Source organism: Heterobasidion irregulare, assembly GCF_000320585.1.
Source record: "Heterobasidion irregulare TC 32-1 unplaced genomic scaffold scaffold_11, whole genome shotgun sequence".
Taxonomy (NCBI): Eukaryota; Fungi; Basidiomycota; class Agaricomycetes; order Russulales; family Bondarzewiaceae; genus Heterobasidion; species Heterobasidion irregulare.
The window spans coordinates 1,365,936-1,393,814 of record NW_009258207.1 but is presented as its reverse complement, the minus strand read 5'-3'; the positions used below and the strand labels follow the sequence as shown (position 1 = coordinate 1,393,814).

The following is a 27,879-nucleotide window of genomic DNA, read 5'->3' as shown; positions in this document are numbered from 1 at the left end:
GACTCGACGTTTCGAAGATGTATGGTGTGGCCTTTCCAGGTAGAATGTCCGCATCTTGGTCGCGTTGGAGTAAGAATAGATTCGCACATACCGGTAGTTGTATACAGACGCGTGTAGCATACACTCCGCGATCCCGGCTCACATGAGAAATCCAAGAGCCTGATAGTATCTGTACTCGCTATGCATAGACCTGGAGACGAGTAGAGGTCAGCGTGGCTCTCGATCGACCATAGTGACGAAATTGGGCTAGAGCCTAATTTGGCGCCCGAGGAAGAGAATCAGGATACACACAAGCAACGTGTGTGGTTGTGAACTGCCTAACTGATGGTATCAACGTGTAATCCCGGATCCCGTACTGTGACAGGACATCGGTGCTTTCCAGAGTGCGAGAAGCACACGAGGACAAGTCAAAAACCATACTGCGTCTTCGCACAACTCGACAGGGCAGTTGCTGGTCGCTAAATTTGATAGAGCAAAGTGTGGATGAGTTGAATGTCGTCGATCACTGCCAAGGGCGTCATGAGTCAAGGCGGGCTCTCCTGGATTGTATTTGTTAACCTCAAGAGCGAAATCAAACGAACCGAAGGCCTCAATGGTTGTGTGAGCCGTTTGCGAAGGCGGTTAACAGTCAGCCTGCAAGAGCCGAAACACCGTATTGATGGGGCCCGTAGTCTTCGGATTGACCGCAGCCTACAATGTATCAGGTGAAGAGAAAATGTTCCTGGCATGAAATCCGTGCAAGCCGTTCGACAGTCTGTGGCCATGATACGAGGCGCAGCGAGGGCAGACAGAGACAACTGAGATGGATAAACTTTAGGGTTAAGTATACGTAATAAGTAACCCGATGAAAATTCGAAATGGCATGGATACGCAGCCAAATTTGGACAAAATTCCCACCTGCGCTCGCTCTGTTGTCTCGTTTCCTACGAGAGTCGTAGAGCGCTCTCTTCCTGGACCGACACCTGCAACCGCTGACTGGCATCTATCCAGCCGGTCGAGCGCCCTGGACAATTTGACGACGCACTAACGACGTTCGCAAGCATACCCTACATCTTATACCAGCCACCTAGTCCCCACGCGCGCTTCGCTTCGCTTCTCTTCTCTTTGACTTGAGGATACCATCATCAGAGCTTGCCTTTGTCTCTTGGTTTTGCTGGCCAGCCTCCTCAGCCCTACCTCACATATCAAGTATCTACACCCCCACCCATCGTAATGCCCGCACCAGCCAAGAGCGGTCAGGCGCTCTTCCTCGGGCTCGAACTCGCTACAGACCAGTTGCGTGCGTCCATAGTGGACGAGAACTTAGAGTTGGTCGGCGTAGAGGCGGTTGATTTCGATGTAGAGTTACCGGAGTACCAGTGAGTAGTCTTATGCTATATCTCCTGCTTGGCAGTGTTCCCCTTGCCCCATCCTGCCAGCTGGCATATCAATGGCGTGTATCGCGTCCGAAGCGCGTGCTGACGTTTCTTCAGGACTCAGGGTGGGATATTTACGACGCCCGGCGATGCCTATACCACACCTGTGGATATGTGGGTCAAGGCCCTAGGTGAGCACCTTTGCACGGAACCAATTTTTTTTCGATTATCCCGGCGGTAAACAGTTACTAATTTTGTCCGCCTTTTTTTGATCGCCAATCTTGATTCCACTTCCTTGTCACGTCGTCCTGGTCTCATTCGCCCCTCCCACCATCCCATTCTTCGTCTGCGATGACACAGACTTTTTACTCGAGAAAGTGAGCAGGAATTACGAAGTCGGTCGCATCAAGTCAATAGGCGGGGCTGCTCAGGTGAGATTTACTTCCGTTTCTGCGCCACTCCTTTGGGCTCTATGTCACGCTTGTCACGGGTGTCATCCTAGTGGTGACCAGCTGCGTGGCGTGCACTGCCTCCTACTTGGGCTTTGGCCATCACATCTCCAACACGCTGTACTGGCTCTGCTACCATGAGTAGCAGAAATAGCCTAAAGACTTGCATTCGAGCCGGTTCAAATATTGTCAGGGCTGAGCGCGCTTGATGGATCGTATCGCAGTTTTCTCGTTTCTCAATACCTCAAGCGTAGTAAACATACTCACTTTTCCTTTGTTTGTCCAAGACTGCCTTAGTTTGGTGGAAATCGGCCCCAATACCGTCTTTCCCGCCATTGAACTCGCGGCTTCCTCTCCATTCACAACTATCCCCTAGTGCATTTTCTCTACCTAATACTCCTGTCGCCCAAGACACTTTTTCACACTCACATGCGTTGAACCTTGAAGCAGCGCTTGGCGGGCCGGACCATATGGCGGCTCGTGTAGGGACCAGCGCACACGCGTCGCTTGTTGCCGCACAACTGCTTCGTGTGCGCGAGACATCGCCGGAGGTATGGGCACGTACGGGACGGGTCCAGGCGGCCTCTGCTTTCCTTGCCAGCTTGATCACAGGCTCCTGGGTCGGCATGAGCGAAGCGGAAGCTTGCGGGACCGGCATGTGGCGGTATGCCATGGGCGGACAGGGCCAGTGGGACGATGAGGTCCTTGAGTACATTGCAGGCGGAGGCAGAGATGAGGGGCTTCGCCTCCGCAGCTGGCTCGGAGACGTCGACACTTCGGGCGGTGGCCGCCGTATTGCGAATATCTCCAGGTACCTCGCTGAGCGATACGGGTTTGAGCCTGGTGAGCACCATCGAAGTTGACCGACCTTCAAATCTAATCGAATTCCGTAGACACGATGGTTGCTTCATTCACGTCAGACTATTTGTCGACCTATCTTTCTCTTTGCCCTTCACCCTCGGATGCCGTGCTCTCATTTGGCCCTATGGATTTCTTGCTTACAAGTGCACCGCACTATCTCCCCACGCGCCTTTACAGCGTATACCCACACCCTGCACAGGACCCGAGCGAAAAACGGAAATATATTGTCATGCTGACTAGTCGGTGAGTCGGGCCTAGATGTTATGTGATCGATGCGAGGCTCAGACATCGCACAGAAACGCAGACGTTCCCCGGGCGCTCGTACGTGATATGTATACCAAAAGTTGGAGTGCTTTTGACCGCTTGGTCTCGGTTGTACCTCCGGGAGGTTCCATTGGGTTGGTGCTGCATCACGTTGACTTCGGGCGATCCATGTTCTGACATCCAGCTAGTCTCGATGACAAGCTGTTCAGCTTCTGGCTCCTTCAAGGAGACAGCTATCCCCTGTCCCACGTCAAAGGCATCTTCCGTTTCGAGACAGGCATCAAGGTCAACGAATTCCGCGATCTGCGCGCCAACCCTCGCTGCCTTGTTGAAAGTCAGGTGCTTTCCTTCCGTGTTCGGTGGTCAAGAATGGTCGCGACCGGTGTCCTTGGAGCTGCTGCTGGCCGCTCTCGAGGCAGCAATTTCATGGCTGCCGCGGCCAGTTCCACCGCTTCTCCTGGACCAGGCAGCAGTCAGACCGGACGCACAGCCGCTCCCGTCGCTCCCGCAGCGGCTACGGCGATCGGCCTTTCGTTCGACCCATACGATTATCAAACACTTCCAGGACGGATTCTCACCACAGGCGCCGCCATCAACTTCCCTTCTGTCGCAGCTCTGGTGGGCGATGTCTTCAACGCGCCGGTGTTCATCCCGACGACCCAGCTGGACTCTGCGCAGGTAGTCCCGCATCGCAACGCTCCGGCTGCTGGCTTCCCGGGCCGTGCTGCGTTAGGAGGCGCATACGTTGCTCGGTGGGTATGGGGAAAGGAGAGGGGTGCCGGCACAGGGAGAGGCAGCTTCGAAGAGGAGGTGAGGCGGCTCATGGGCAAGAGATGGGTTGCAAGCGGTGGTGTGCCTCTGAGGACGAGCGTAAATGCTCCCGTAGTTGGCCCCGCCCCTGCCGCGGGCACCGCAGGCTCGGGTACAAGCACGCCCTACGGACATGGTCATGCCCTGCGAGCGGGATTCGGATCTACGGTGTTTGCGGAAGAAGATGAAGACGCGCTCGAGGAGCTTGAGAGGATGGGCATGGCGGAGGGCGCCATCTTCGGGGTGCAGGGAGGACAGTTTGACGAGGCGGGCAGGACGAGGACAATCACGGGGAGCACGAACACGACCGCGACGAGCAGCACCGGTTCGGTCCAGCAGCCCTCTACAGCGTTTACCACGCCCGATCTCGGCACGACTGTCCCTGGCACCCCGGGCGAAAACGGGTCGGCTCCTGCGGCTCCAACGGGGGCAACCGTACTGGCCCCCGTAGTGGCGCTGCCGACGAGTGAGGCGGAGATGCAGCTGGGGTTGGGCAAGGTCGCCGAGGCGGATGTGGACGCGTTCATGGGCTACGCAGCCATCGTGCCAGAGTACTGCCGCCTTGAGGGAATGCTAGTCAAGGCGCTCGTGTGAGCGGGATAGTTTGTGTCCTCGACTCTGCCTCTGTCGATCTCAGTCTGTGGTTTGCTTTGCGGTGCGCTGGATCTTAGTTTGTCTCTTTCTCTCGTCTATTGCGTTGCAGCATTATCTTGCACTCGATATTTATGGATTTGCTCTCGAAAAGCAATAAAAGGTGAAGGGTTTGCGGAGGATAAAAAATGTGGTCGGATGTCATGCCATGTATCTGTACCATATGCCATATAGTAGGGGTCGTGATGGTAGGGTCCATCTCAGGTTTCTTGCACGGTATGTTACTGTGATATACAATGCGCATGTGGATACCATTTCCGTGCACGACGTCAAACCTCCTCCATCCGGAAGCCGGCCCGTGTCTTCACCATGTCCAAACCTTCACCAGACCCGCATCGAGCATCACTCCTTCGCTAAATACATCGATAGTCCTCCTGACAAAATGCTGACGGGGTTTGAGGCTAGATCTCTTCTCACCTCGGTAGCGGTATGACACTATCGTACATCCGACCGACCATCACCTTTCACCTTCGGCATACGTAGAGCGTTGGCACTTCGGTCAGTAGATATGAAAATGCTAGCGTCCAGTCGCCAGCTTCGACGTAAACACGTCTTCTGTACCTGCTACTTACAAACAGGACAAGCCCCACTATGGGGACAGAGGTTCCTAGGCATTGGAGCAGGTGCGTCACTCTACGCCCAAATCTCAAGCACTCCCTCCTAAACTTGACTCCTTGGCATATCCATATCCAGTGGTTCTTGGCGACGCTTGCCAGTCGCTTGCTCCGACACCTCGCTAGCAGCTGAGCTCCTAAATGAGCTCATTCGATGACGAAGGGCTCCTCACTGGGTCTCGAAAGTCCTCGGCTTCTACCGTCCTACCGATCGATTCTGGATTACGGGAACTATATAAACCTAGCGCTCCTGGTGGACAGTTCGTCATCTATTCGTTATGTCTATCCAAGAAGGAGCCACTTACACCCTCATCAATGTCAAGAGTCAAACCGCTCTTGACCTCTCTGGTGGTGACGGCAAATCTATCATCGGCTTTGGATTTCATGGACAAGGCAACCAGCAGGTCAGCACCCAATCCCATCGCCATCGTCGACGACACGTTGGTCTTGACTGCGAGCTGACTATTGTTCGGCAGTGGGTTCTCTCCAAAGGTAGCTCTGGAGGTTGGGTCTTCCGCTCGGTAGCCACAGGAAAGTACCTCGACATCGAGGGGGCTGCTGGAGACGGCACCCCTGTTATCGCCTCCAACTGCTCTCGAGAATGGGACATCTGGCCTGATGAGGAGAACAGCAATGCTTTCAGGTCAGCCATCGATCCTCCTTTTGACACTCAGCGTCGTCTCCACTGATATTGTACTCACGCACGCCCTTTCGCTTTCAGGGTGTTCATCCCAGGCACTTCCTTTAACGTCGACATGTCCGACCACGGGAACTCAACTCCCGGCACGCCCGTCACCCTGTGGGGAAAGTGGAAGGGCATCAATCAAACTTGGGAGTTCAAGCGTGGTAAGTACTCCGCTCGAACCGATCGTCTATCTGCCCCATGAACGAGACTGATTCGATCACTCCAACAGTATAAATCAGTCGCGGATCGATGCGTGATGTCGAAATGAGATAAATGGGGTGAAGCTCGAGATCCGTCTGTACTTGGTATACGCGCGTTTGACGTGTTGGAATGTACATTGTTTTGACGTATCTGAACCTGATGCGAGCCGATGCAGTCATCGAGAAATTATAGACATGCGGAGTAGGCCACTGCATGTGGATATTTGGACTTTTGGGGAGGAGATATTTGGGGCTGATGCGGGTGTTGTAGCAAAAGATAGTTTACTGCATCAGCAATGAGGTTGTCAGCACTGCCCGCGGGTGCCACTGTTCGTCCCGCTGCTTCATGGTCAACCTCGAGGCAACGAAGTCCGTGAATAGAACCTTCATCAAACCCTAGCCGATCACAGAACGTGAGCAAGATGACGCTACGCAGAGCACAGTCGCAGCCCGGCATCGTGTTAATGGTATGTATACGCACCAAAAACAGGCTGCGTAACATCCACTACCGCACACAAGCAGCAGCATCAGCACCATAAGCCCACGCTCAACACTCGCGGCGCACAGCCATGAGTATGGATACAAAATAAGCACACCAGCACACCAGCACCCTCGCCTCGTTCTTAGAACCTTCATCACCTCTTGTTACCCAACACTTCGTCCTCACACACCTATCGTCTCATATCATGGGAAATACTCCAAGTCAGAGACGCGAATCTCCTTTCGGGTCCAAGCCCTCAAGTACGCGCAGCCTACCGCCTCAGCCGGGCGATTTAATGCCGGGCGAGTTGGCGCAGACACCGAGGGAGGAGATGGAAGGTATTCTGGCGGCGAAAGGGCTCTTGGGGATATTAGGAATAGAGACACCAAGAGCAGACATGAGGTTTACAGGGCACGTGAACAGAGAAGGGAGCGCAGTGGATCAGAGGGAGGGCGAGAGAAGGACCGGGGGTATCGCCAGCAGTGCTAACGAGAATCCGGTCGAGCCAGAGCGACAAGAGGAGCACCATACGGAGACGCACACTGGAGACGCCAAGGCGGAGGCACAGACAGAGGAAAATGGACATCAGGCAGAGCAGGAGCGGGACGTCATATCAGGGAAGAGTGAGGCCAGATCACATGAGACACATGTCGAAGCCATCCAGCTCAATCCAGAGAGGGCACCCCAAAAGCTGGAGGCCATCGAGGAGGAAAAGGAGTTCGGAAGAGTGCGTACAGAAGAATTGAAAGCCGAGGAAGACTGGAGGCAGTCCGGAGCACTCGATGATGAGACGCCGCTCAAGACGCTTATCAACGAGATAGTCCAAGCTAGGCAAGAGGAGACTAACAAGTCTGTCATCGGTGAGCCTGAAAATGCCCTCGTGCGATGAGAGTGCTGAATATCGTTCTCGAGACAGAAGGACACGAGAATTGGTTAGAAGACATCGCCAGCAACCTCCCAAGTCGCGCAATGGAACAGCTGAATCGCGTCAGAGAACGTTACTCTGCGCACTTTACGATGTCTTCTCCTATACAGGACGCTTCGGTTCTGCCAGCCCAGGATGAGGCGCAAGGCGGGGAGCAAGAATCGCCGATCACTCATGGTGAGAGCCTGGTTCTAATCCGAGTCGTAGCTTGCATGCTCACGCTTTGCGATAGAACGACCTGAGAGCCGCTTGGATGATGAGGACTACTCCCGAAGGCGCTTTGAGGAGCAGTTGACGCCTGTCAACGAAAGGGCTATTGTCGAGTACCGAATGCCGTCCCCCATACCTGACGCTTCCCCCAAGCGCCAGGAATATCCCCTGCAGATCCAAAGCAATGTGTACGACGGCGAGCAAGAATCGCCGTACTATCGAGATGTCGAAGAGGGGTCGCAGCTCTCATTTCCGCTCTTAAAACCCATCGCTATTCCATCCGCTCCAGACTATCAATCGCTGCCGACACCGAAATCAAATCACACGCCTCCTAGGTTGATGTCGGGCGTGTACATCATGACGGACGCAATTTGGGGTACGGCACTGGACCTCCATGGAGGTGACAACACCTCGGCCATTGCGTATGATATGCATGGCGGGGAGAACCAGCAGGTGCGCGACCTTTCCGTTTTATCGACAGTATTGTCCTCGTCACTGACTGCGACCATAGTGGGAATTTTCGTCTCTTGGTTCTGGATATGCCATCAGAAACATGCGCAGTGGATCATATTTGAGCATCGATGGGAGACTGGAGGCAGGCGTCCCGATCGTTGCGATCCCTTATCGGGTCAGTTGGGATGTCGAAATCGTCGAGATCCCGGGCACGGAGAACGAAGATGAAGACGAGGCCCTTGTGAGGTAAGAGATAGATCCGGGGTCCCTGCCCGAAGCATGAGCTCGTCCTGATCAGTACCTTTCTTTCACAGAATCCGCTGGCCGTACACAGATCTGGTATTCTCGTTCCAAAACGCAGCAGCAGGAACGCAGGTCAGTCCAACCCCTTCGTTCCAGTCCAATCCAGACAATGCTCACCTTGATTTCCAGGCCATACTTGCTGAACAAGGATCGGCTAGTAGCTGGCACTGGCGGCTACGTCCGTACGCTGGCACGCCCCCTGCAGCATCACATCAAAAAATCAAGACCTTTGACAGCAGAGAAGAAACTGACGGTAAATTCAAGACAGTAACGATGACCACGACTACGACGACCACGACTGTTACGACGGTGACGAGAGTGACATCAATGAGGAGCGAAATATAATCTCGAAAATGACAAGAGCGAACTCACATTCATGGCTGGCTTCATGGACGTAATATCTCTAATTATTGGCTTCTTAATGTTCGGAGCGAGCGATGCGATAGGCGTCGTGATATGCAATAGTTTGTCGATGTCTAACATAGGAGTTCAATCAGTGAACGATAGACTTATTTATGCTTTCAAGTACCACGGTGACTCGATGGCGCAGACGAAGTCGTGTAGTAGACTAGTGGTAACTTGCAAAATAGTCATGCATGTGTCACTCTATTGACTCGTAGGGAACATGGAAGAAGTTCTAATGACCCTGAGCGTAGGGCTTACCATAGATAACTTGGAGACCCTTTGAGATGTGAATGGTGCGGCATTCTAGAGAAGAGGCTGCGCAGGGTGTGCTGTTGCCTGCGGCAATGAACTGGCAATGATCAAGAGGCGTGGATGACAATTCATCGTGACAGATCGTGACAGACATATAGAATAATTCTAGAAAGTTAGTATCAGAGTGTGACGCATCTGTGTCACATGCGCACGAAATCTGCACACTCTGCACACTGGTACAGTAATGTGGTAGGTTGTGATGCATCCGTGTGTAATAGGTAACAGTCTAGGGGAGACGAGTCTATGTAATAAAACAGAGTACATGTGCGCACTGTGCGGGTAAAATGAAAAAAATAAGTTATCGTGACCACGGGTCCGCGCCTCTACGACATACACTCGCTATTCTAGCAAAAGCCTACACGCACAGAGAGGGTAGGCAGGAATAAGCTGCTTATGCGCCCATAAACCCGTCCCACTTGCTCAAGCACGAGTAGCCGTCGTAATCTGCGACCGCACGAACAACGGTCAGAACGGGAGTCGAGCAGGGAGAAGGAAGATGACGTACCGAAACTTTTGCCTGGATCACACGTGCATCGCCCTCGTTGCCAGAGGTCCTTCTCCTTCGGACAGTGCGTGTACGGGCTGTGTTCGTATCCGATCTCTCGGAAGAAGTGGAGCTGGTCTTTGTGCGCGAACAGAGCCACGGCGATCGAGTGTACTGGGGCATCGCCCCACCGCTACAAGTTCATCAAGTTCATCAGCATTCGCATTCACCCATCGAAGCGAGAATGAACATGGACAACGTCTCACCTCGTAGTAGAATCCACCCTTGGAATCCAGAAACTCGAAGAACTTAGTGTATGCCTCTCCTCGCCAGAAGTCCATGTCGGCGATCTCGAAGTTACTCCAGACTGCGTATCATTTTTTTGGATTAGCAAGTGCGCATGATAGCTCGGAGAGGGCCATATATGAACGTACAATGACATAGGTTGTAACTGTTACCGTGGTTGTCAGACACGAAACTCATTGCGTTGTCGGGGGATAGGTATTGTGGATGTTGATAGATAAATTCTATATTGATTTAGTCGAGTTACTAAAAAAAAAGGTCAAGATAGGCGTAAGGTAGTTTACCCTTGACGGTTGCCCATAGTGTGGAAATTGTGGCCTCGAATTCGTACATTGTGATCGTAAAGCCTATTCCAAGGTAAGTGCAAGGTAGGCAGATGGGCATCAAGCTTGAGTACCATAAGTTTTGTTGTTGCTTTGCATGTATAAGAATGGGTCGAAGTTCACATCGCAATGAAAATGAACATCTGGCCTGAAATCCGCCAATGTCAGCATATACCGAGTACATGCAAAAATAAACGTACTCGACGCGCCAATAGTAGCGGTACTGCTGGAGTAGTTCGTGACGATAGAAGAACTATATGACAGAAATACCACGCTTGTTCAATTTTTCGGCCATGTTAAGAAATTTCAGTGAAAGAGATGCGTACACCGGAGTTAAAGCGGCACATGTTGCGGTATCTGTGATGGGTCAGCTCCACAATGTGTTTCCGTCTGATACCAGACGTATGACTCACGAGACACTGCCTCCATAGATGATGTTATCTTCGACCATCTTGTTCCGCGCGTTGGTAGCTCTTGTTTCATCTATCCAGTTTGGCTGATGCCAGTGCTCCTGTGGGATCTGACCGAAATGAACGGCAGCGCCAATGAGGTTGCCCACTCGTCTGGCAGGGGCAATTTTATTTGATGCTAGACACTACAAACCAAATCACGGCGCACCTCTTGAACTCATCCGAGAACGGCTCCTCATTCAAAAACACCCATGGGTAGTTGAACTTTTTGTTGAACTTGTCCTCCACTTCTCGCACACTGCGGATTACGCCGTCCAAGTCCGAGTTCCTCGCGAGCATAACTAGCGTTGCGTTGGCCTTGCGTAACAAAAAGGGATTTGCTTGAGATATACCGGGGGCGGGGGAATGGGGACGGCTGATTTTGTTCTCTTGGAGATAGAACGAATCCGGAACACCATTGAGTGCATTTTCCGATCCGGTGAGGCCATAAATGGACTTAATGTGCGCGAAGGGTTCTGTGAAAAGGCGAAGGAGAGAAAAGACGAGGATCTGCGATTGAAAGTCAGATATATCCAACGAAAGATGCTCAGTATACGCACGACAACTACCGCCACTGCGCCCATGGACCGCACAGACTTGTTCATCGCGCTACCTAGCCAGGCCCGCGAATAGAAGGGGGAAATAGATGCCAATTTATGAGAATAGGGTGTTAATTTATGGCAGGGACGCCCACCAAAGCGATGCTGCGGAATAAGACTGAGGAAGGCGCCAGGAGAAAGCGCAGCGGCTGTATAGATTGCCCTCCGTCGGATCCAAGAGTCGGCAGCTCTAGGTCCTGGGGAGAAGTCTTCCGCCGGGGCAGTGATGTGTGTAGAGAGGTAGTAGAGAGGTGTGAGCTAGAAGGAAACCCTGAGGGCACCATTATGCTAGATTTTGCATGTTCGACGGAAAGAGGGTGAGCTGTGACGGATATCCGACATTTTTGAACCCAGCGGCCTTGGATGCCCTTTCGTTGCTCCACCGCTATCATTGCGCCGATCTTCACCAACCTCCCTCTTTTTCTTTCCACTTTCCCTAGCGCTCAGAAGATGCGCGTCGTGTTCTTTCCCTTTTGATAGTGAGAATCCTCTTTGAACCGATTAAGGTCAAAATTACATCCACAGGTTTTCCCCCGCGGCGGTATCACTAGCGGGAAAAGATCTCCAGGGGTCGACATCGCAGTTGGCGTTGGTAATGTGACGATAAGATCTCCAAAGGAAACTGTGTGCTGAACAAGCGATTTGACCACGTCTGTAACTCTTATCTAGACGCGTTGGCCAGCCTGTGCACTGTCAATGTTGTTGCCGGCCTCATCAGTCTTTGTATACTATTCGCGTCATAATCCCACATATGCCCCGCCGATTCCTGTGTCACTATTGTGAGAAGATGCTGTCAACGCGATGGAGATTCAGTTCAGTCCAGCTCAGCTCACGCCTACATCTCAACTTGATATATCAGTTACGACGCCCCACTGGATCTTTGGATCCTTCTACAGCGCGAAGATGCTTTATCTGATAGATACCGAGTAGTAAGCCCGGAGATGTACGCAGGTTCATACACGCAGCGGTCTGAGTTGTTGGACACCTCACTTAACGTCGTGCCGGCCCCGAGCACAAAGCGGCCTTATGAAGATCAGATATCAGGTATACGATAGAAAAGCGCGTATCACATACGATCAATAGCTATGCAGCAGAAGTAGAAGCATATCCTGATAGATGCTGGCATTGGATTCCTAAGAGACATCTAAGCTCAAAGACTCACTGTCTCCATTCTTTTCGGACAGTCGTAAGTATATCATATATTCATGGGGTGAGGACCAAGTCGAATCGTCTGGCGCGCGAGATGATTTATGCTGAAGCTAACCAACACGGAGGTCTATGGTGGCATCCCCAGAAAAGCACGACGTCTCGCCACTAAGCTCTCAAGCTCGAGCAGAGCCTCATCATCGCCTTCCTCTCCTGGAATCAACGTATGGATGACTCTGTATGAATGATACTCCATGAAGACGTCTAGTCTCGTGTAATGCCTTGGCCTATACCGGGGAACCCGGTGGGCCCTAGCACTGTACGGCGACACGCACTGTACTACTTCAAGTTCCACCAACGCGTCTAGTTCGTCAGCAAAACGAGTCCAGATCTCCCGCCACGGATGCGGAGGCAGTTCTTCTTCGTTGATTGCTATTTTGCACTCTGTCAGATGTAGCGCCTTCAGCGTGCATTTGTGACGGACGATGAAGTCCTCGACTTGGGTATCCTCGTTGAAAAGAATCCCTTCCAAAGAGAGGTTTGCGAGTGAGGGAAGGGTCAACTGCGAGAAGTCCACCCTAGGAATAATGCCGACGTCCTCACTGCTTTGAAGACTGAGCGACGTGAGGGATTGGGAGAGAGAGCTGAGTGGGTTCAGGACTTGATATTGCATTGTCCGCTCCCAGAAATCCCTAAAAGGAAACTGGGAGATACGATTGCGATTGGGGCCAATCGTGATACGCAGACTGTTTAGCGAGTCCACGAGATTCTGAAATGATGGACTTGTATAGGTCGGGTCGGGAATGGGAGCAAGATGAAGAATAGTAAGAGAAGTCAAGAAGAGAGGCCGTGTTTGACCGGTGATAGCAGCCAGGATCGCGCATTGGAGTTGTGCTGTAGGGAGATGGTGCTGGAGATCGAACCACAATGACAGAGCTCTGAGTACAGGAAGTTTGTGGAGTTGTGAGAACGAATACGCGAGGGAGTCCAGCATGCGCCCCTCTTCCTTCGAACCTGATATCAAGTTTGAACGTAGCCATTGAAGTCATGCAAACAGAGCTTACCGAGATCGATCACAGGGAACTCTTGGAACGAGATTGCTTCAATATACTTGGCTAAGTACCCGTGCCGCAAGACTTCACTGAATCTCATAGCACTTGTGAGGGTATTCCTGATCCTAATGTGCTGAAATGCGCGTGGCGTGGCCAAAGTACAGAGATCTCTGTTTGATGATCGAATCCGTAGTTGGTCCGAGCGTCGAGATACTCTGTCAACGATGGCCTTGAGAAGATCGTAAGGCAAAGGATCCATGCGGCTTGGGTCACTGAGGAGATGATCAAAGTGGTCCTGGCTGAAAATCAATATCGAGCTATGTCATGCTCTTATATGCGGCGGTGGCTGTGTGTGACGCACTGCATCCCGAGGACATCGATATATGTAAATAAGTGTACTTCCCAACCGATAAGCCCACCAGGGAACACTCGATTCTAAACATGTTTCTGTCCCTGTTGGGGCACTCAATGAGAGAGTAGAAGAGAAAGAGATGCTGATGTTGCAGACCAGACGTGTTGTTATTAACTTCCAACATGACATAGAGCCCGCCTGTCATGGCGAGCAATGCCTAGTCAGTGATCTACATTTCGGCCCATGCAGGTTGGCAGAGATCGAGATCGTCATGTGTACCCCAGTATCGAATGTGTTACTATCCCCCGTCGCAACCAATGCCATTCATACCCTCGAGTAAGAAAGAGTTGAAGGGGCTGTGGCGAGGAAGTGGGACCTTCAACAAACTTGCAGCTGTGTTACATGGATCGAGCAGGAGACGGCGGCAAACAAAGGGCTGTGCGCACGGGAGATATGGGGCCTGTCGATGAGTTCTGATCAGGCGCCTTCCAAGTTCCCACAAGTAGACATCTAGCAAAACATTCGGGAATCCAGACAGAAATGAAAGCGTGCATCCAGGATGGTTGGCCTTGACAATGAACAAGCTACTGAACAACAAGTCGGAAAACATCCGTTGCCATCCCCGCACACCCTCCAAACATCGATTCCGCCGAACACAAGCAGGCTGGATTTGGAGAGTTGGGCTATATATCCTCCTGAGCTGAATTGCTTGCAAGGCTTGGAAGTGGACGAAACGAGAGTTGATGGCCGGAGATACTAGATGAGAGGCAAGGCTAGATATTGTGAGCAGCAAAGTCGGCCTAGACTGCGGCAGAATCCTGCCATGGGGTATAAGTGATTTGGGACGAACAAAGAGTATGATCGATGTTGCGCCATGCGCCATGAAAAGGCCAGGACGAAAATGAACACGTCATTAAAGACTGTAAGCAGTCTGTAAGCCCCAACCTGCACACTACCGACCCGCACCCGCTCGCAATGATGTAGAACAGTTTATAGAACTTCCCAATATTTCGCCGCACTGATACTACGCCAAGCGAGCTGCCTCAAAACATTCAATGATAGGTAGTGCATGGCTAAGAGCAAAAAAACTATCTCGTATTATATGCCAACCCGCCTGATACCACTCAACCGCCTTACGAGTTAGTACTCGTACAACCCGGCTCTCTTCCAAGCTGGCTCCTATCCAAGGCCACAGCTACCAGAGTACCAGTCAAAGGAGGCAAAAAAAGATACACACGGCGTTAATCGTGAATGTGCATTCAGACTAATCACTGCACATCGAGCGTGCCGTTCTTGAACTCGAGCAACGGGTACGGCCCGACTTGTCACGAGAAAATAACTCGTTAACATCTATCTATCGCATAATGGCGCCTCAAACAAAACGAAGATGCAAGGTGAAAGTGGGGATGAGGAAAAGAGCTTTTTTTGATAAAAACTCACCCCGACGAGACTCATATGCGTAACAGTCAGCACTGCTGTGCCGCTCTGCATCGTCGCAGGTACGGTCACCGTGAAATTCTGCTGCGGCACATCTTGCAGTGTGCGGGACAGTCAAGTCCGCCAAGGTCTTTTCGCGCCATTCACTTCAAGGACGGTGGGTTCTAGTATGATGTCGTTCAAGTCCTGCTTGTATTCTGTTACCAGAGGTATTTAGCCTTGAACACATAGTCCCCCACTCGCTTCAATGTGATTGAACAAACTTACCCTCATCATGTCTCCAGGCCTCCAGAAATGTGATTGCTTCGATTGATCGAGCGATCGTATCATGCCCTAGGATCTCATCAAATCCTCTGGCACTCTTGACTGTGCTCTGTACCATGACATGTCGGAAGATGCGCCGCGTGACCAGCGTACACAACGTCTTGCTTAGCGTCCTAATCCCTAATACATCCTTGCGGCGCGAGACTCTGTCGACGATGGCTTTGAGGAACTCGTAGGGTAAGGAATCCATAAGCTCGGTCGATTGTAAAGGTGATCGATGATATTTGGATTAGGGATGGTGATTGTTATGGAGTAGGTCCCACAAAACAGCCCTACAAGACGTCCGATCGGTGATAACCAGTACAGGTGCAAAGCTAGAACCCGTGACTTGAGTACGTACTTCTCGAGAACGCGAAACGGGTGCACGCAACAGAGTACGAGAGGACGTATACTACCTACAAGTCCAAGAGTAAGCTTCCGATACGAAACAGAGTCTGTATCTGTCCCTGTCTCTGTCCAAAGTACGCGTCAAACAGGAATGCGAAAGTCAATATCATTTTTGGCATGAGCGTGCTTTCGGGCGATCACTGCTGCGGCTGCACATCGAGCGTGACATTCTTGAACTCAAACAACGGGTACGGTCCAGCCTATCGTGAACGAACAGCCCGTCAACATCTTTCGCGCGAACGCAAACCGAAAGGATGCACAACGGAGAATATGGCGAAAAAAACGAGCACTCACTCCGACGAGACTGAGGTGCGTGACAGTCAGCACCGCTGTGCCATTTTGCAACGCCGCGGGCACGGTCACCGTGAAATTCTGCTGCGGCACGTCCTGCGGCGTGCGGAAGCTAGGGTACTGCGGATCGAAAGGACCGTAGTAAAGCGTGGGTCCGAGGAGCTGCGTCGGGTCGAGACAGTGGGGCACGTTCGACGATGGGCAGTGCGCGAGGGAGATGATGATGGCGACCTCTTGTGAGCCGGTGAGGGAGTTCTGCGGAAAGGTAGGAGTGAGCGTCGACTACAGGTGAGAAGAGGCAAGGGGGAGAAGGCGTGCGTACCGGGCGGTCGACCTGGACGGTCAGCGAGCTGTTCGGTGAGACACTGAACCCCTCGGGCGGATATCCGATCGCAATAGTTTGTGCAGAGGCCCCGCCGACGAGGCATGTGACAAGGGCGGTGAGTGGTGCGAAGTGAGCAAAGAGCTTCATGGCAATGGAAGGTGGTTGTTAAATGCGATGAACAAGTGGTAAACGAAAGTCGAGACACTAAATCGTTAGATAGGGGGTATCGAAGGCAAAGAAGGATCGAGAAACTCGCACTCTAGGGGGCCCTGCTCTTATATATGAAGCCAGCATGCACTCAGGCGATCGCAGACCGCAGACCGCGGCGCTAAGCATGAAAGGAGACGCCATTCTCCCACCCATTCCGTCAGCGGAAGTGTGAAACGCGACGCCTTCACAGCCCCAAAGGTGTGTATGACGTCGAGTGATGCCCCGAAGCGCCCTAGTCCGAGCTAGGCAGTGTCGAGGGCCGTCGGCCGCTATGAGGACTTTCACGAGACCGTGCACACATGGAAGCGGGATGCTCGCATAGAGAGGGCCAGCGAGTTGCTCAGAACGTGCCATGGGCCATACTTCGCACTCGGAAGAGAATCGGACACGCTGACTAGACTGGGCGGAGAATGCACGAAGCGAAGTGGATCGTCCCTTCGACAGGGCCGGAACGGATCATCAGCCTCGATGTTCCGTTGGAGTGGATGATGAGACAGGGTAAAAATGAGCATTCAGGGCCGAGCACATACGAGCGAAGAGATGTCGGCCGATTGTCGTCTCAAGGACGATGCCGAAAGAACCTGGAATATGGAGCGGCTGTTGCGCGGGCATGCAAGCATAGTTTCTCGTCCGGAAGTAGGCAAGCATGGGCGGTCCATGCAGAAGGGAAGTTGATGCAGCAGAGAAAAGAAAGAGAAGGACAACGGAATAGGCCGACGCGTGCTGGCACGTGGGGCGACCGACCCGACGGCACACTTTCCTTCAAACAACTTCCACAGCTCGACGGCAACCGCAGACATGCAAGAAAATCAACCCAACGTTCGCTCCCAAAATAAAAATCAAAAATCAAAGCGTCACTCGACTCAAACAGATCGTCACAATGTACAGATAGCAAAAATAAGAAAAAACAGGCAGAAAAGGAAGCATGACCCGCACTGCCCGACGAGCCTCATCTCTTCCCTCCAGCGCTAGTGGCAGCGGCAGCCAATCTCTGTTCAATCCCGCTCGCCCACCGCGATCCCCTGCCCTCCTGCTCTGGTGCGTGGGCTTCGTCTAGCAGCACCGGGCTGCCCGCACCGAACATACCCGGACTCGCCGGGGCGCGCTCCCCGTGCACGTCGCGCGCGCTCCAGCTCTGCGCGACGACGGCATCGACGCGGTCGAGCGCGGTGCGGCGCGCGGCGTGCCGAGCCGCGGGGGATGTGCTACGTGTGCCTGCGCTGGGGCCTGTGCGGGGCTGGGATCTGGGGGGCGAGGCGGGCGCGGGCGGCGGGGACGAGGGGAAGGGGTAGTGCGACGCGGCGGAAGTGGTGGTGGCGGAGGGCGGGCTGGACAAGGGGCTGGAGCGCGCCCCCGCGCGGGGCTTCGTGAGCCTGTTCTGAAACGCGGGAGATGCGGGGAACGGGAGCAGCGGGGGCTCGCGCGCGGTGTGCAGTTTCCGGCCGGGGCTCGGGCTCGCGGCGGGTGGGAGCTTGGTTGCGCGCGGCGCGCGCGGAGTCGAACACGCGGACGCAGACGCGGACGTGAGGAGCGGGCTGAAGAGCAGGCGTGCGTCGAGCGGGTCGGACGTGATGAGCTTCGGGCTGAGCGGGAGCACCGACGCGTCGACGCGCGCGCCCCGCGCGGCCCTGCGCGCCGTCGCGTGCCGACTCGGCACGGGCGTGTACCGGTCCCCCGCCCCCTTCTGCTGCACACCGCCTTCACCGCCGCCGTCGCCGAGGTTCTCGTCGTGACCGCGCTCGTCGTCGGCGATCGTGGGCGGGTACGACGATGCGGGCGACCAGCTGCGCGTCCACGCCATCCAGTGCGCGCGCGGCTCGCGGTCGACGGCCGCGCGCACCTCCGAGTCCGTGCGCCACTGCGTGCTGCGGTGCGTCGTCTGGCGGCGCGGCGGCGCGCGCTGCGGCCTTTGCGCCTGCAGCGGGACGCGCTCCGGCGCCTCCGTGTCCTCCTCGACGATGCGGAACCCGCGCCCAGGCGCCCACGCCCCCTCCTCCTCTCCGAACCCGTCGTCCTCGCCGCGCGGCGGCCCCGGATCGTACGCTCCAGCGCCCAGCACCCCCTCTTCCTCGCTCCCGCTCAACATGGCCCCCGCGCGCCTGCCCGGCCGGCTGTAGCGGCTGTAGCGGCTGCTCTCCCGGCTCACGCCAGCGCTGTCGCCGCCGCTGCCCGCACTGTCGAGCCCAGACCCGATCCCGAGGCGCTCCATGATCGCGCGCCGAATCGACCGCTGGACGAACCGCGCGCCCCCGCGCGCGCGGTCGTCCCCGTCCCCGGCCTCGGCCTCGTCTTCGGAGGGATACGCGCTGCTGCCGAGGAGCCCGAGCGAGCCCGGCGTCGCGGGGCGCGAGCTGATGAACGTCGGGTGGCGCGAGATCGCACGCGCAGCGGGGGCGGGAGCATGCGGCGGCGGAGACGCCGCCAGCGAGACAGACTCCAAAGGGCGTCCGCCCAGCGTCGTCGGTGGCAGCAGGTGCCGCCCGCCCGCGCCCGAGACGAGCGACCACTCCGAGCGCGCAGAGTACATAGATCCGCGGCGCGCGCCGACCGCGTGCAGGCTCGCCTCCTGCATCTGTGTCTGCGCGTCGCTCTCGGCGTCTTGGGACGAGCCCGCGGCATCGTACGGCGGGCCGAACAGCAGCGACCCCTCCCTCCCTCCGCTTCCCATGCCGCGCACGCGCGCGCGCCTGCGTCTGCGGCACCGCACCGCAAACCATACGACTGCGATGCCGAGCAGGAGCCCCAGGACGCCAAATACGGGCGCGAGCCAGAGTATGTTGAAAGCGGGGTGCTGCGCGTGCGCAGGGCGGAGGCGCGGGTCGGGGGAGGGCGCGCTGGACGGTGGGAGGGCGGGGATGCGGACGAGGGAGGCCGTGGAAGATGCGGACGGGTCGAAGGAGGTCGTTAAAGAGGAGGTGGGAGAGGCCGTGGAGGCGGCAGATACGGGAGGAGTGGTGGTGTCGGACATGAGCGCGCTGGAGAGCGCCGTGGCCGCCCCCTGCGCGGCGCCGGCGCTGGTGAGCGTCGCGCCCCACGGCGGGTAGGGCCACCAATTGATGCTCGTGTCCGCCGCGCCGGCAGCGGCTGTGGCCGTGGGGCCGACGAGGACCGGCGACGCCTGCTGGCGCGCACTCAGATGAAAATTAACATTTAGATGGGTTAGGGTAGTCCTGGGCTCGGCCTCGGGGGCACGGCCGTTGAGATAATTAGGTTCGTGCGCAGGCAGCGCGTCCAGCGCGCCGTGAAGCTCCGCGTTGCGAGGGTGCGCGCGCGCGAGGGGGGTATGTAGCGTACGTGAATATCGTGATGCGGGTATAGATGCAGGAGGGCGCGATGGGTCGGTGGACGAGGCCGGGGAAGACGGTGAGGTTGGTGGAACGGCCATCCGAGTAAGCGCGGCGTGAGATATTTATGAATGAGTATGCGACAGATGTACACGACCGGCGCCGCAGGCTTTGGCTAGAGTGCCGCAACTAGATGCAGCCTAGGGCGGGAGAAGGCCTGGCTACGAGAAGGCGGCGAGGGGCGGGAGGGGCGGGAGGAGGACGACGCTGATGCGGGCCGCGAGGCAGAGGGCGGAGAGGTCTGCGGTCGCGGGGGGCTTGTCGGAAGCGACGTCGCGGTCGCGGCCTGCTGCGACGAAGGTGGCGCGGCGGACGAGGTGGGAGGAGGGGGAGTAGGCGGATGCGGTGACGCCGGAGCGGGAGGTGTGTCGCCAGAAGGTTTTGGGACGGCCTGCGGGTGATGGGGCGGTGATCAGCGAATTGGAGTGCGCAGAGAGCGGGAGAGGAGTGGGACGTACAAAGAGGTGGGGCAGGACGAACAAGCTCTGATGGAGCGCGCTCGCGATAGGGCGAGGGTGGAATGCGGCGAGGGGTAGGGTGCTCAAAGACACCGATGCCTCCGCTGGCGTCGAACGAGAATCGGGTGGTCGTACTCGGGGTCAAGGGCGCGCTGCGCGGCGGGGGTAGGGGCGGTGCCGAGGCAGGGCGCGGGGGCACAGAACGGTCAGAGGTAGGATGTGGACGTCGCCTCGGCCTGGAGGTGAACGAGTTGGGAGGGGGCGAGAGGAGGGAGTGGTCGCGGGTGCGGACGGGGGAGATGGGCTGGCGGTAGAGGACGTGTTGGTCGGAGGTGGGCGTGGGCAGGTCGACCATTTCGAGGGTGACCATCGGGGTAGACGCGAACGGCAGACGTGGGGGCGTGCGACGGGCGCGGGGAAAGGCAAGACTGAGACCCAGCCCGGTTTGCGTGGGCGGTGTCGCGGGCAGCGCGTTGGGGATGTAGAGCACGGTGAGGTCGGTCATGGTCCGTGCGACGATGTGTGGGTATGGTACGTGGATGAACGAGCGACTGTGAGCAAGCGAGCGACGAGAGCGAGGGACGGTACAGAGCAAGACAGAGCCGCTCATCTGCCCGCCTGCTCTCTCGAGGACATCCCCGCCCTCCATCTTACGTCACACACTCGGCTTATCCTCTTCCTCCTGCGACGGTCATGGCTGGCCATGGCCTATTGTCCTAGACGACTTCGCTGGGCTTCCGACACACGCTTGTCCCACACAGAGTTCTCTTGTGCACAGAACCTGTGGTAAGGTCAGCCACGGAGGCTAACCGAACTCCAGGATCTATTTTGGGCCAGCTTACCTCAAGACAGTTCGCTAGCTCTACGTCACATCGATTGCCGCGACAACCCACAAGGACAACGTTGGAGTATGAACACCTTACCATACGAGCTGCTCGATGCCATCGTCGATGAAGTTCCCAACCGTACGGACTTGGCGCAGATTCGCACGGTGAATAAGGTGTTCTGCGCCCTGGTCACAAGGCGTTTCTTCCGACACGTCAAGGTAAAGACTGCATTGAAGAGTGCCTCTGAATTTGGCGAGGTATTAGGACGCGACAGGGTCGCTGAATGTATTGAAGCCATTACATTTCAGGGCGTCTGGACAAATTATCATGTCAAGTCCGTTCGCTCACACGGAAGCGAGTGAAGACTGCGTGTTAACGGCCATAAACCTTTGTTAGCAGACAAGCCTATCTTGGACCTTATAGTGGACGCCCTCGCATCCTCATTTACCCGCATCCATGAGCTTCCGAGACTCAAAACCCTCGAGTTGTCATTTTATGCGACACACGATACATCGTACGGGGATTTTCTAATTATTCAGTGGACCATCCTCTCTGCAATATTAAGCCAATCGCCCTCACCTTCTCTGACCTCTCTCACCATCAACAGATTAGCGCCGTTGTACCACCCCATCTATGATTCCCCATCATCTGGCGGTCTTCTCCGCTCGCTGACCAGTCTTTCCGTCCTGACTGCTTATCACGATATCTACACCGCAGAGGACCATACTCGAAATTCCTATGTCAAATTTTGGAATGAAGCCATCCAGGATCATATGCTTGGGTCTCTTTCACACAACCTCGCCACGCTAAGGCTTCAAGGCCAGACTTTCGTCGGTCACATCCCTGGGCCCGACCTTTCACGGGTCAATTTTCCTGCGCTCGAGACCCTCTCATTGCAAAAATTCTTGTTCTACGAGGGGACGGGTGTCGAAGAGTTCATCGTACGCCGCCGGAAAACCCTGCGGGGACTGTGGCTCGCCGATTGCGCCATCGCGATAGAAAACCTGGGTGAAGGAGTCCCGTGCCAGTGGTCACGCATCTGAAAGCACTTTGCGCGGGAACTGAAGGCACTGGTGTTGCTCATCGTTCAGTCCGATTGCCTCGACGACGATGGCTCCACCACCGACTCTTTCGGAGAGGATGACTCGTTGAAGTATCCACAGCCGAATTGGGAAGATTGGCTCTCGTATGACCCATGGGATGGGCCCGTGTGGTTTGGGGATGGCGATCTTCTGGCGCTCAGAGAACTTCGGCGGTTGGTTCGGTCGCAAGCGGCAGAACGGTAGAAAAGCGAGGAATGAGGTAGAGAGTCGCGTGCATGTTGACTAAGTTAGGAGCAGCTGTGTGCGCGAAGCAGAGGAGTGGATACGTGAGACGCGCGCGACAAGGCCACCGGCGGGGGCAAGAGTAATATGGTCAAGTCCTCTCGCTCCTCTCGCGCTATTCACTAGTGGGTTTCGGTGGAGTCGTTCGCGCGTATGGTACTGGGGTGGAGAGAGTGGCAGAAAGAGGAGAGAGGGATGGTACACACCCACGAGAAAACATAAAGCATTACAACCAAGTTGCTTGGTACTCTCTGCGCTAACTCCCCGAGGACATCTCGCCCTAAAATTTAGCTCTCGCACTGTACTTGTCTTCCCCTCACTCTCATCTTCGAGTCGGTGCAGCTAAGACTATCCTCCTTGCAACTGCCCGGATGACCTTGGTCTTATTTTCACAGTCTCAGATGATGAAGCTACATCATCTCAAGGTGCTGCGATGATCAGAAAGCAGCACTGTCTGGCTTCTGAGTTCTCGTTGTCCGCGACGAGCTGTGACGATCTGGGCTCACGACGCTTTCTCGCTACCAAACCTACCGAAACGGCGTCACTCCGGCCAATGCCGACAAGGCAATTACAGTGTCGGCGTGTTCGTTCAAGTTCAATTATTGATCTATGCCGTATATATATAGCTGGCTTGATTTTCACCGCGTGCGAAAAGCACTGCCTAAGGATGGTGACATATCAGCCGATTTCGAGCGCTGTGATATATCAAGGAGATGTTGGGACATGTGGACTTCGGCGTCTACACATACTGAACGCCGCTGTAAGCGGGAACCTCGAGGTGTCGGACCGACGATACACCCATTGCACATAGCCTGGTATGTGACTCTCAGAAATCCACTTTCATCTATTCGATAGTCTGATCGTCCGTCATAATCAGTTAAGGAAACACCATACTTGGACTGCGGGTAGTCAACAGAGGACATCGTGATCAGCATGGTAAGTCTTCATCGGCTGTGGTCAAGCATTTTCCAGAGATTCTAACCACTCTGGATGTCACGGATGGATCATAACTTGACATTGATCAGACTGAGCCAACGCACGATCTCGATGAAGCCATCCATCTCGATCGCGAAGCGCTCGCTCTCCATCCCCCTGGCCATGCTGATCGCTCTGACTCCCTCAACAAACTCGCCATTCATCTGTGGTCTCGTTTCGAAGGGACAAGACAGATGCAGGACCTAGAGGAAGCAATAGAAATAGATCGCGAAGCACTGTCTCTCCGACCCTTTGGTCATTCTGGTCGCTCCAACTCTCTTTTTAACCTAGCAATCGACTTGCGGTCTCGTTTCAAGCAGACAGGGCAGCTGCAGGACCTGGAGGCAGCGATAGAGTTGGATCGTGAATCACTGTCTCTCCGACCCCCTGGACATTCTGTTCGCTTCAACTCTCTCAGCAACGTCGCCATTGACTTGCGGTTTCGTTTCGAGCAGACAGGGCATCTGCAGGACCTGGACGAAGCGATAGAACTGGATCGCGAAGCGCTGTCTCTCCGACCCCCTGGCGATCCAAATCGCTTCTTCTCTTTGAACAACCTCGCACAGGGCTTGTGGTCTCGCTTCGAGCAGACGGGACAGTTGCAGGACCTGGCGGCATCGGTCGAATTATATCGCGAAGCGCTGTCTCTCCAGCCTCCTGGCCATGCAAATCGCTCAGACGCCCTCAACAACCTCGCACGGGGCTTGCGGTCTCGTTTCGAGCAGACAGGGCAGCTGCAATACCTGGAGGAAGCGATCAGACTGAATCGCGAAGCGCTGTCTCTCCGACCCCCTGGCCATCCTGTTCGCCTCCACTCTCTCAGTAACGTCGCCATCAACTTGCGGTCTCGTTTTGAGCAGACGGGGCGGCTGCAGGACCTGGAGGAAGCGATAGAACTGCATCGCGAAGCGCTGTCTCTCCAACCCCCTGGTCGTTCAGATCGCTCCTTGTATTTGAACAACCTCGCAAATTGCTTGCTTTCTCGTTTCGAGCAGACGGGGCTTCAGGACCTAGAGGAAGCGATAGAATTGAATCGCGAAGCGCTGTCTCTCCGACCCCCTGGTCAACCCAATCGCTTCTTGTATTTGAACAACCTTGCATATGGCTTGCATTTTCATTTCAAGCAGACGGGGCAGCTGCAGAACCTGGAGGAAGCGATAGAATTAAATTACGAAGCTCTGTCTCTCCGACCCTTGGATCATCCACGTCGCCCCGCCTCCCTCATTAACCTGGGAGAAACCTTGTATTCACGTTTCAAACGGACAGAACAGCGGCATAATCTGGAGGAAGCGATAGAATTGTATCGCGAAGCGCTGTCTCTCCTACCCTTTGGTCATCCACATTGCCCTGATTCACTCAGCAACCTGGGAGAAAGCTTGCATTCTCGATTCATGCAGACAGGGCAGCTGCAAGACATCGACAAGGCCATAGAATATTACCGGGAAGCACTTGCAATATGCCGTGCCGGATCCCCCCTATATATACCTTGCCTCGCTGGTCTTTCTCGCGCTTTATTGGCTCGCTTTCGAGCAATACCCAGAGAAGATGATCTTAACGAGGCCTTCTATATGTTTAGCACTGCGACTGAAAGCCGATTTACTGATGTAGGGCAGCAGCTCTTGGGTGCGCAATCATGGGTACAGTCGGCTCGCGAGTTCCAGCACAGTTCCCTTCTTTCGGCATACGTACAATGCTTGGCCCTCCTCCAGCGCGGCCTCGCCATCAGTCCCAGCTTGGAGTTGCAATGGAAATCCCTCACTAGGAACTCTTCTTCGCTTGCAGTCGATGCTGCGTCGTCTGCTATTGACAAGGGCCAGCTGAACGTCGCTGTCGAGATGCTAGAGCAAGGACGAGCCCTGCTTTGGTCCAGAATGAAGGGTTACAGACAGCCCGTCCTAGAGCTTCGAGCCATTAACCCAGCACTTGCCGACAAATTTGAGACCGTCAGCAATGAGTTGGAGCACCTTGCTACCTCACGACTGCGTTTGGAAGATGATGTGTCCGGACGTGTTCCACGATTCACGACTGCGTGGGATGATCAATGGAAGAAACAGCGTGTACTGTCGGATGAATGGAACGAAATTGTGGGACGCATTCGCCAGATCGAAGGATTTTCAGATTTTTTGCAGCCAGTGCCATTCGGACGTCTCAAGCAGGCCGCTGCGGAAGGCCCCGTGATCATAGTCAATGTGTCTTCGTACCGATCGGATGCTTTGGTCCTTCGAGACGACACCTCTGATCCTACCCTTGTTCCCCTTGCAAACTCAGTTTTTGACGAAGTCGGAAAATTGTCCGAAGTGCTCGGCCAAGCTCGAAGACGCGGTGAGGACACTCTTGCTGCGGTGATACATGACGTCTTGTGCGCGCTGTGGAAACTCGTTGCTCAGCCAGTGGTGGATCAACTTCAAAGTCTCGGAGTTGCTGAGAGGTCCAGGATCTGGTGGTGTCCAACTGGAAAGCTATGTTCACTCCCGCTGCATGCTGCTCATCCTCTAATTACAGGCGAACGTGGTCTTCCGGATCTGTTTGTATCTTCTTACACTCCCACGCTCTCTTCGCTCATTTCAGCGAGGGAAAATATACCTGCGATGCGCTCTAAGTACCCCCAGCTCCTGACTGTCGGTCGAGCAGACGACTCTCTACGATGTGTGGACGCGGAGTTGGACGGCATACAGGAACTTGGGGACTTTGTGGACACCATTGTTGAGAAACAGGCAACGCCCGATGCAGTGCTCGATAATCTTCAAACTCACCCATGGGCCCACTTTGCTTGTCACGGTCATCTGGACGACGAGCAACCGTTCAAGTCGTCGTTCAAGCTCTATGGAGGCTCCCGGTTGACTGTGATGGATATCCTGCAGTCCCGCCTTCCCAATGCAGAGTTTGCCTTCCTGTCTGCTTGCCACAGTGCGGCGGGCGACTATGTCCACACCCCTGATGAAGTCCTGCACATAGCCGCGGCGATGCAATTCTGCGGGTTTCGGGGTGTTGTCGGGACCCTGTGGGGAATGGCGGACGACGATGGGCCGGTCTTGTCTCAGGAGTTCTACAAGCATATGTTCCGTCACGACGATCCAACGAAGGTGGATTACAAGGATTCTGCGGTTGCATTGAGATCTGGAATCAAAGCGTTGAGGAAGTCGGGGGTTCCGCTTCATCGATGGGCTGCGTTTGTGCACATAGGTGCATGACGGGAGTCGGGGGGATGATGGTTGGTATATTCCATTGTATCTCCATGACGACGTTTTACGGACGAGCATGCCACGAACCGTTCTCAACAGGAGTGTTCGTGCTTGAAGATTGTTGTGCTGTGAAGTGTTTCGGAGTCGTATCATTCCTCGTATTCCGCTTTCTGAACTCCGTTGCTTTTTCTTGGTCAATTCGACTATCACTTTCTCTTGATGCGAGACCTGGCATCAACCATGTTTATCCTGTGATTGCTCTATCCACTCGTCCGGGTGCTCTGCACTCGCTGACAGGTCCTACTGTTTTGCTTTTTATTTGATTATTTCTCGCTTTGCTTGCTACTACCAACTCGATGTTTTCCTTTTCAGGTTGTCGATGTTCTTTGTTTTACACGCTTCTCGTCTATAGGTTTGCACGTCAATGCCCTCGATGGATGGCAGCGCTATCTATGGTGGCTGATCTTTCGTATTTCTAAAAAATTCATCTCGAATATATATTATGAACGAAAAAGGGAAGCATGGGATCGTACCAGTCATATGGCAGATCAACGGTGCATCATATCATTGGCTACTCAAGACGTATCCATGTACATAGCGGCTCGTTTAGGTAGTATGATCCGTAGGGTTGAAGCTCAATACTTGAGAGTATCTCCGATAGTATTCAAGCGGGGATAGATTGAAGGTCAGAGAACTCGGAGAGGCATACATGCTGATATACATATCTTGCGCCCACCGACAAGGCCTGATTTTGTTGGCAAGCGCATCGCTCCTCCGTCAAAGATGTTCATGCCTCATAAGAGATATCAGGAAAGTATCGGGAAATCCTGGAGGACTGTGAAAAGGAAAAGATGGAAACCTGAGCCATGCCTGTCAGCTTCGAGGCGAGCTTTGGGAAAGGATCAAGAGTGTATCTTGTGTTGGGCAAGACTTCCGTTGGGCGACAATCCGATGTGGTCTCTATCCCGGAGTGTGAGCAGTGCTTCCGAATGCGACAGTAGAAGTATTGCGTTGAAGTTCGGCCCGAGGGGTGATAGCGGTTAGTGTTCTCAAGACATTCAAATCAAGCAAGTTCGACACAAGATCTTGATTGGGACCAGCTGGGACC

General features: G+C 54.6%; 13 protein-coding genes across 13 annotated transcripts; 7 read left to right on the top strand and 6 right to left on the bottom strand.

Annotated features, from left to right (window-relative positions):
* Nucleotides 1-1,149: 1,149 nt before the first annotated feature.
* Nucleotides 1,150-4,643, top strand: HETIRDRAFT_480960 (uncharacterized protein). Its single transcript, XM_009553383.1, has 8 exons — nucleotides 1,150-1,358; nucleotides 1,473-1,546; nucleotides 1,716-1,786; nucleotides 2,092-2,647; nucleotides 2,698-2,891; nucleotides 2,945-3,063; nucleotides 3,118-3,371; nucleotides 3,441-4,643. The coding sequence occupies exons 1-8, from the start codon at nucleotides 1,213-1,215 to the stop codon at nucleotides 4,331-4,333; spliced, it is 2,307 nt and encodes a 768-aa protein (XP_009551678.1). The 5' UTR covers nucleotides 1,150-1,212; the 3' UTR covers nucleotides 4,334-4,643.
* A 639-nt stretch (nucleotides 4,644-5,282) lies between these two features.
* On the top strand, nucleotides 5,283-5,891 carry HETIRDRAFT_53269 (carbohydrate-binding module family 13 protein; the record flags this gene model as incomplete). The annotated part of the gene is made up of 3 exons (XM_009552878.1): nucleotides 5,283-5,408; nucleotides 5,481-5,640; nucleotides 5,719-5,891. The coding sequence occupies 3 exons, from the start codon at nucleotides 5,283-5,285 to the stop codon at nucleotides 5,889-5,891; spliced, it is 459 nt and encodes a 152-aa protein (XP_009551173.1).
* Nucleotides 5,892-6,533: 642 nt separating this feature from the next.
* HETIRDRAFT_148158 (uncharacterized protein) lies at nucleotides 6,534-8,788 on the top strand. The gene is made up of 6 exons (XM_009553382.1): nucleotides 6,534-7,230; nucleotides 7,287-7,472; nucleotides 7,528-7,958; nucleotides 8,017-8,204; nucleotides 8,273-8,333; nucleotides 8,391-8,788. The coding sequence occupies exons 1-6, from the start codon at nucleotides 6,576-6,578 to the stop codon at nucleotides 8,604-8,606; spliced, it is 1,737 nt and encodes a 578-aa protein (XP_009551677.1). The 5' UTR covers nucleotides 6,534-6,575; the 3' UTR covers nucleotides 8,607-8,788.
* Nucleotides 8,789-9,369: 581 nt separating this feature from the next.
* Nucleotides 9,370-10,837, bottom strand: HETIRDRAFT_125840 (glycosyltransferase family 15 protein; the record flags this gene model as incomplete). Its single annotated transcript, XM_009553381.1, has 10 exons — nucleotides 9,370-9,422; nucleotides 9,484-9,655; nucleotides 9,729-9,829; nucleotides 9,897-9,989; nucleotides 10,050-10,112; nucleotides 10,163-10,236; nucleotides 10,289-10,341; nucleotides 10,415-10,445; nucleotides 10,502-10,651; nucleotides 10,707-10,837. 10 exons carry the CDS (start codon nucleotides 10,835-10,837, stop codon nucleotides 9,370-9,372), a joined length of 921 nt encoding a protein of 306 aa, XP_009551676.1.
* Nucleotides 10,838-12,412: 1,575 nt separating this feature from the next.
* Nucleotides 12,413-13,593, bottom strand: HETIRDRAFT_422186 (uncharacterized protein; the record flags this gene model as incomplete). Its single annotated transcript, XM_009553380.1, has 2 exons — nucleotides 12,413-13,296; nucleotides 13,347-13,593. The coding sequence occupies 2 exons, from the start codon at nucleotides 13,591-13,593 to the stop codon at nucleotides 12,413-12,415; spliced, it is 1,131 nt and encodes a 376-aa protein (XP_009551675.1).
* An 18-nt stretch (nucleotides 13,594-13,611) lies between these two features.
* Nucleotides 13,612-14,525, top strand: HETIRDRAFT_143769 (uncharacterized protein). Its single transcript, XM_009553379.1, has 3 exons — nucleotides 13,612-13,633; nucleotides 13,696-13,787; nucleotides 13,843-14,525. Exon 3 carries the CDS (start codon nucleotides 14,246-14,248, stop codon nucleotides 14,444-14,446), a length of 201 nt encoding a protein of 66 aa, XP_009551674.1. The 5' UTR covers nucleotides 13,612-13,633; nucleotides 13,696-13,787; nucleotides 13,843-14,245; the 3' UTR covers nucleotides 14,447-14,525.
* Nucleotides 14,526-15,367: 842 nt separating this feature from the next.
* HETIRDRAFT_328845 (uncharacterized protein) lies at nucleotides 15,368-15,637 on the bottom strand (the record flags this gene model as incomplete). Its single annotated transcript, XM_009553378.1, has 1 exon — nucleotides 15,368-15,637. The coding sequence occupies one exon, from the start codon at nucleotides 15,635-15,637 to the stop codon at nucleotides 15,368-15,370; it is 270 nt and encodes an 89-aa protein (XP_009551673.1).
* A 9-nt stretch (nucleotides 15,638-15,646) lies between these two features.
* HETIRDRAFT_442125 (uncharacterized protein) lies at nucleotides 15,647-16,695 on the bottom strand. The gene is made up of 3 exons (XM_009553377.1): nucleotides 16,448-16,695; nucleotides 16,129-16,380; nucleotides 15,647-16,034 (listed from the first exon to the last, which is right to left on the bottom strand). Exons 1-3 carry the CDS (start codon nucleotides 16,595-16,597, stop codon nucleotides 15,972-15,974), a joined length of 465 nt encoding a protein of 154 aa, XP_009551672.1. The 5' UTR covers nucleotides 16,598-16,695; the 3' UTR covers nucleotides 15,647-15,971.
* Nucleotides 16,696-17,482: 787 nt separating this feature from the next.
* Nucleotides 17,483-19,756, bottom strand: HETIRDRAFT_480951 (uncharacterized protein). The gene has a single exon (XM_009553376.1). The coding sequence runs from the start codon at nucleotides 19,626-19,628 to the stop codon at nucleotides 17,610-17,612; it is 2,019 nt and encodes a 672-aa protein (XP_009551671.1). The 5' UTR covers nucleotides 19,629-19,756; the 3' UTR covers nucleotides 17,483-17,609.
* A 409-nt stretch (nucleotides 19,757-20,165) lies between these two features.
* Nucleotides 20,166-20,967, bottom strand: HETIRDRAFT_455253 (uncharacterized protein; the record flags this gene model as incomplete). Its single annotated transcript, XM_009553375.1, has 2 exons — nucleotides 20,166-20,395; nucleotides 20,463-20,967. The coding sequence occupies 2 exons, from the start codon at nucleotides 20,965-20,967 to the stop codon at nucleotides 20,166-20,168; spliced, it is 735 nt and encodes a 244-aa protein (XP_009551670.1).
* Nucleotides 20,968-21,372: 405 nt separating this feature from the next.
* On the top strand, nucleotides 21,373-22,874 carry HETIRDRAFT_422180 (uncharacterized protein; the record flags this gene model as incomplete). Its single annotated transcript, XM_009553374.1, has 5 exons — nucleotides 21,373-21,574; nucleotides 21,689-22,305; nucleotides 22,336-22,571; nucleotides 22,630-22,631; nucleotides 22,711-22,874. 5 exons carry the CDS (start codon nucleotides 21,373-21,375, stop codon nucleotides 22,872-22,874), a joined length of 1,221 nt encoding a protein of 406 aa, XP_009551669.1.
* A 673-nt stretch (nucleotides 22,875-23,547) lies between these two features.
* Nucleotides 23,548-26,780, top strand: HETIRDRAFT_174846 (uncharacterized protein; the record flags this gene model as incomplete). Its single annotated transcript, XM_009553373.1, has 2 exons — nucleotides 23,548-23,550; nucleotides 23,640-26,780. The coding sequence occupies 2 exons, from the start codon at nucleotides 23,548-23,550 to the stop codon at nucleotides 26,778-26,780; spliced, it is 3,144 nt and encodes a 1,047-aa protein (XP_009551668.1).
* A 10-nt stretch (nucleotides 26,781-26,790) lies between these two features.
* Nucleotides 26,791-27,266, top strand: HETIRDRAFT_480950 (uncharacterized protein). Its single transcript, XM_009553372.1, has one exon. It carries the CDS (start codon nucleotides 26,795-26,797, stop codon nucleotides 27,092-27,094), a length of 300 nt encoding a protein of 99 aa, XP_009551667.1. The 5' UTR covers nucleotides 26,791-26,794; the 3' UTR covers nucleotides 27,095-27,266.
* Nucleotides 27,267-27,879: the final 613 nt, after the last annotated feature.

Bases quoted from the DNA above. Each gene is read 5' to 3' on its own strand.
- HETIRDRAFT_480950 (XM_009553372.1), top strand. From the start codon at position 26,795: ATGATGGTTGGTATATTCCATTGTATCTCCATGACGACGTTTTACGGA.
- HETIRDRAFT_480960 (XM_009553383.1), top strand. From the start codon at position 1,213: ATGCCCGCACCAGCCAAGAGCGGTCAGGCGCTCTTCCTCGGGCTCGAA. The intron at 1,547-1,715 runs GTGAGCACCTTT...GCGATGACACAG, and splicing joins TATGTGGGTCAAGGCCCTAG to ACTTTTTACTCGAGAAAGTG. The intron at 2,892-2,944 runs GTCATGCTGACT...GATCGATGCGAG, and splicing joins GCGAAAAACGGAAATATATT to GCTCAGACATCGCACAGAAA.
- HETIRDRAFT_143769 (XM_009553379.1), top strand. From the start codon at position 14,246: ATGGTTGGCCTTGACAATGAACAAGCTACTGAACAACAAGTCGGAAAA.
- HETIRDRAFT_442125 (XM_009553377.1), bottom strand. From the start codon at position 16,597: ATGAAGCTCTTTGCTCACTTCGCACCACTCACCGCCCTTGTCACATGC. The intron at 16,381-16,447 runs GTACGCACGCCT...ACCTTTCCGCAG, and splicing joins CCGTCCAGGTCGACCGCCCG to AACTCCCTCACCGGCTCACA. The intron at 16,035-16,128 runs GTGAGTGCTCGT...CGTTCACGATAG, and splicing joins CGCACCTCAGTCTCGTCGGA to GCTGGACCGTACCCGTTGTT.
- HETIRDRAFT_148158 (XM_009553382.1), top strand. From the start codon at position 6,576: ATGGGAAATACTCCAAGTCAGAGACGCGAATCTCCTTTCGGGTCCAAG. The intron at 8,205-8,272 runs GTAAGAGATAGA...TTTCTTTCACAG, and splicing joins GAAGACGAGGCCCTTGTGAG to AATCCGCTGGCCGTACACAG. The intron at 8,334-8,390 runs GTCAGTCCAACC...CTTGATTTCCAG, and splicing joins ACGCAGCAGCAGGAACGCAG to GCCATACTTGCTGAACAAGG.
- HETIRDRAFT_480951 (XM_009553376.1), bottom strand. From the start codon at position 19,628: ATGTCCGACACCACCACTCCTCCCGTATCTGCCGCCTCCACGGCCTCT.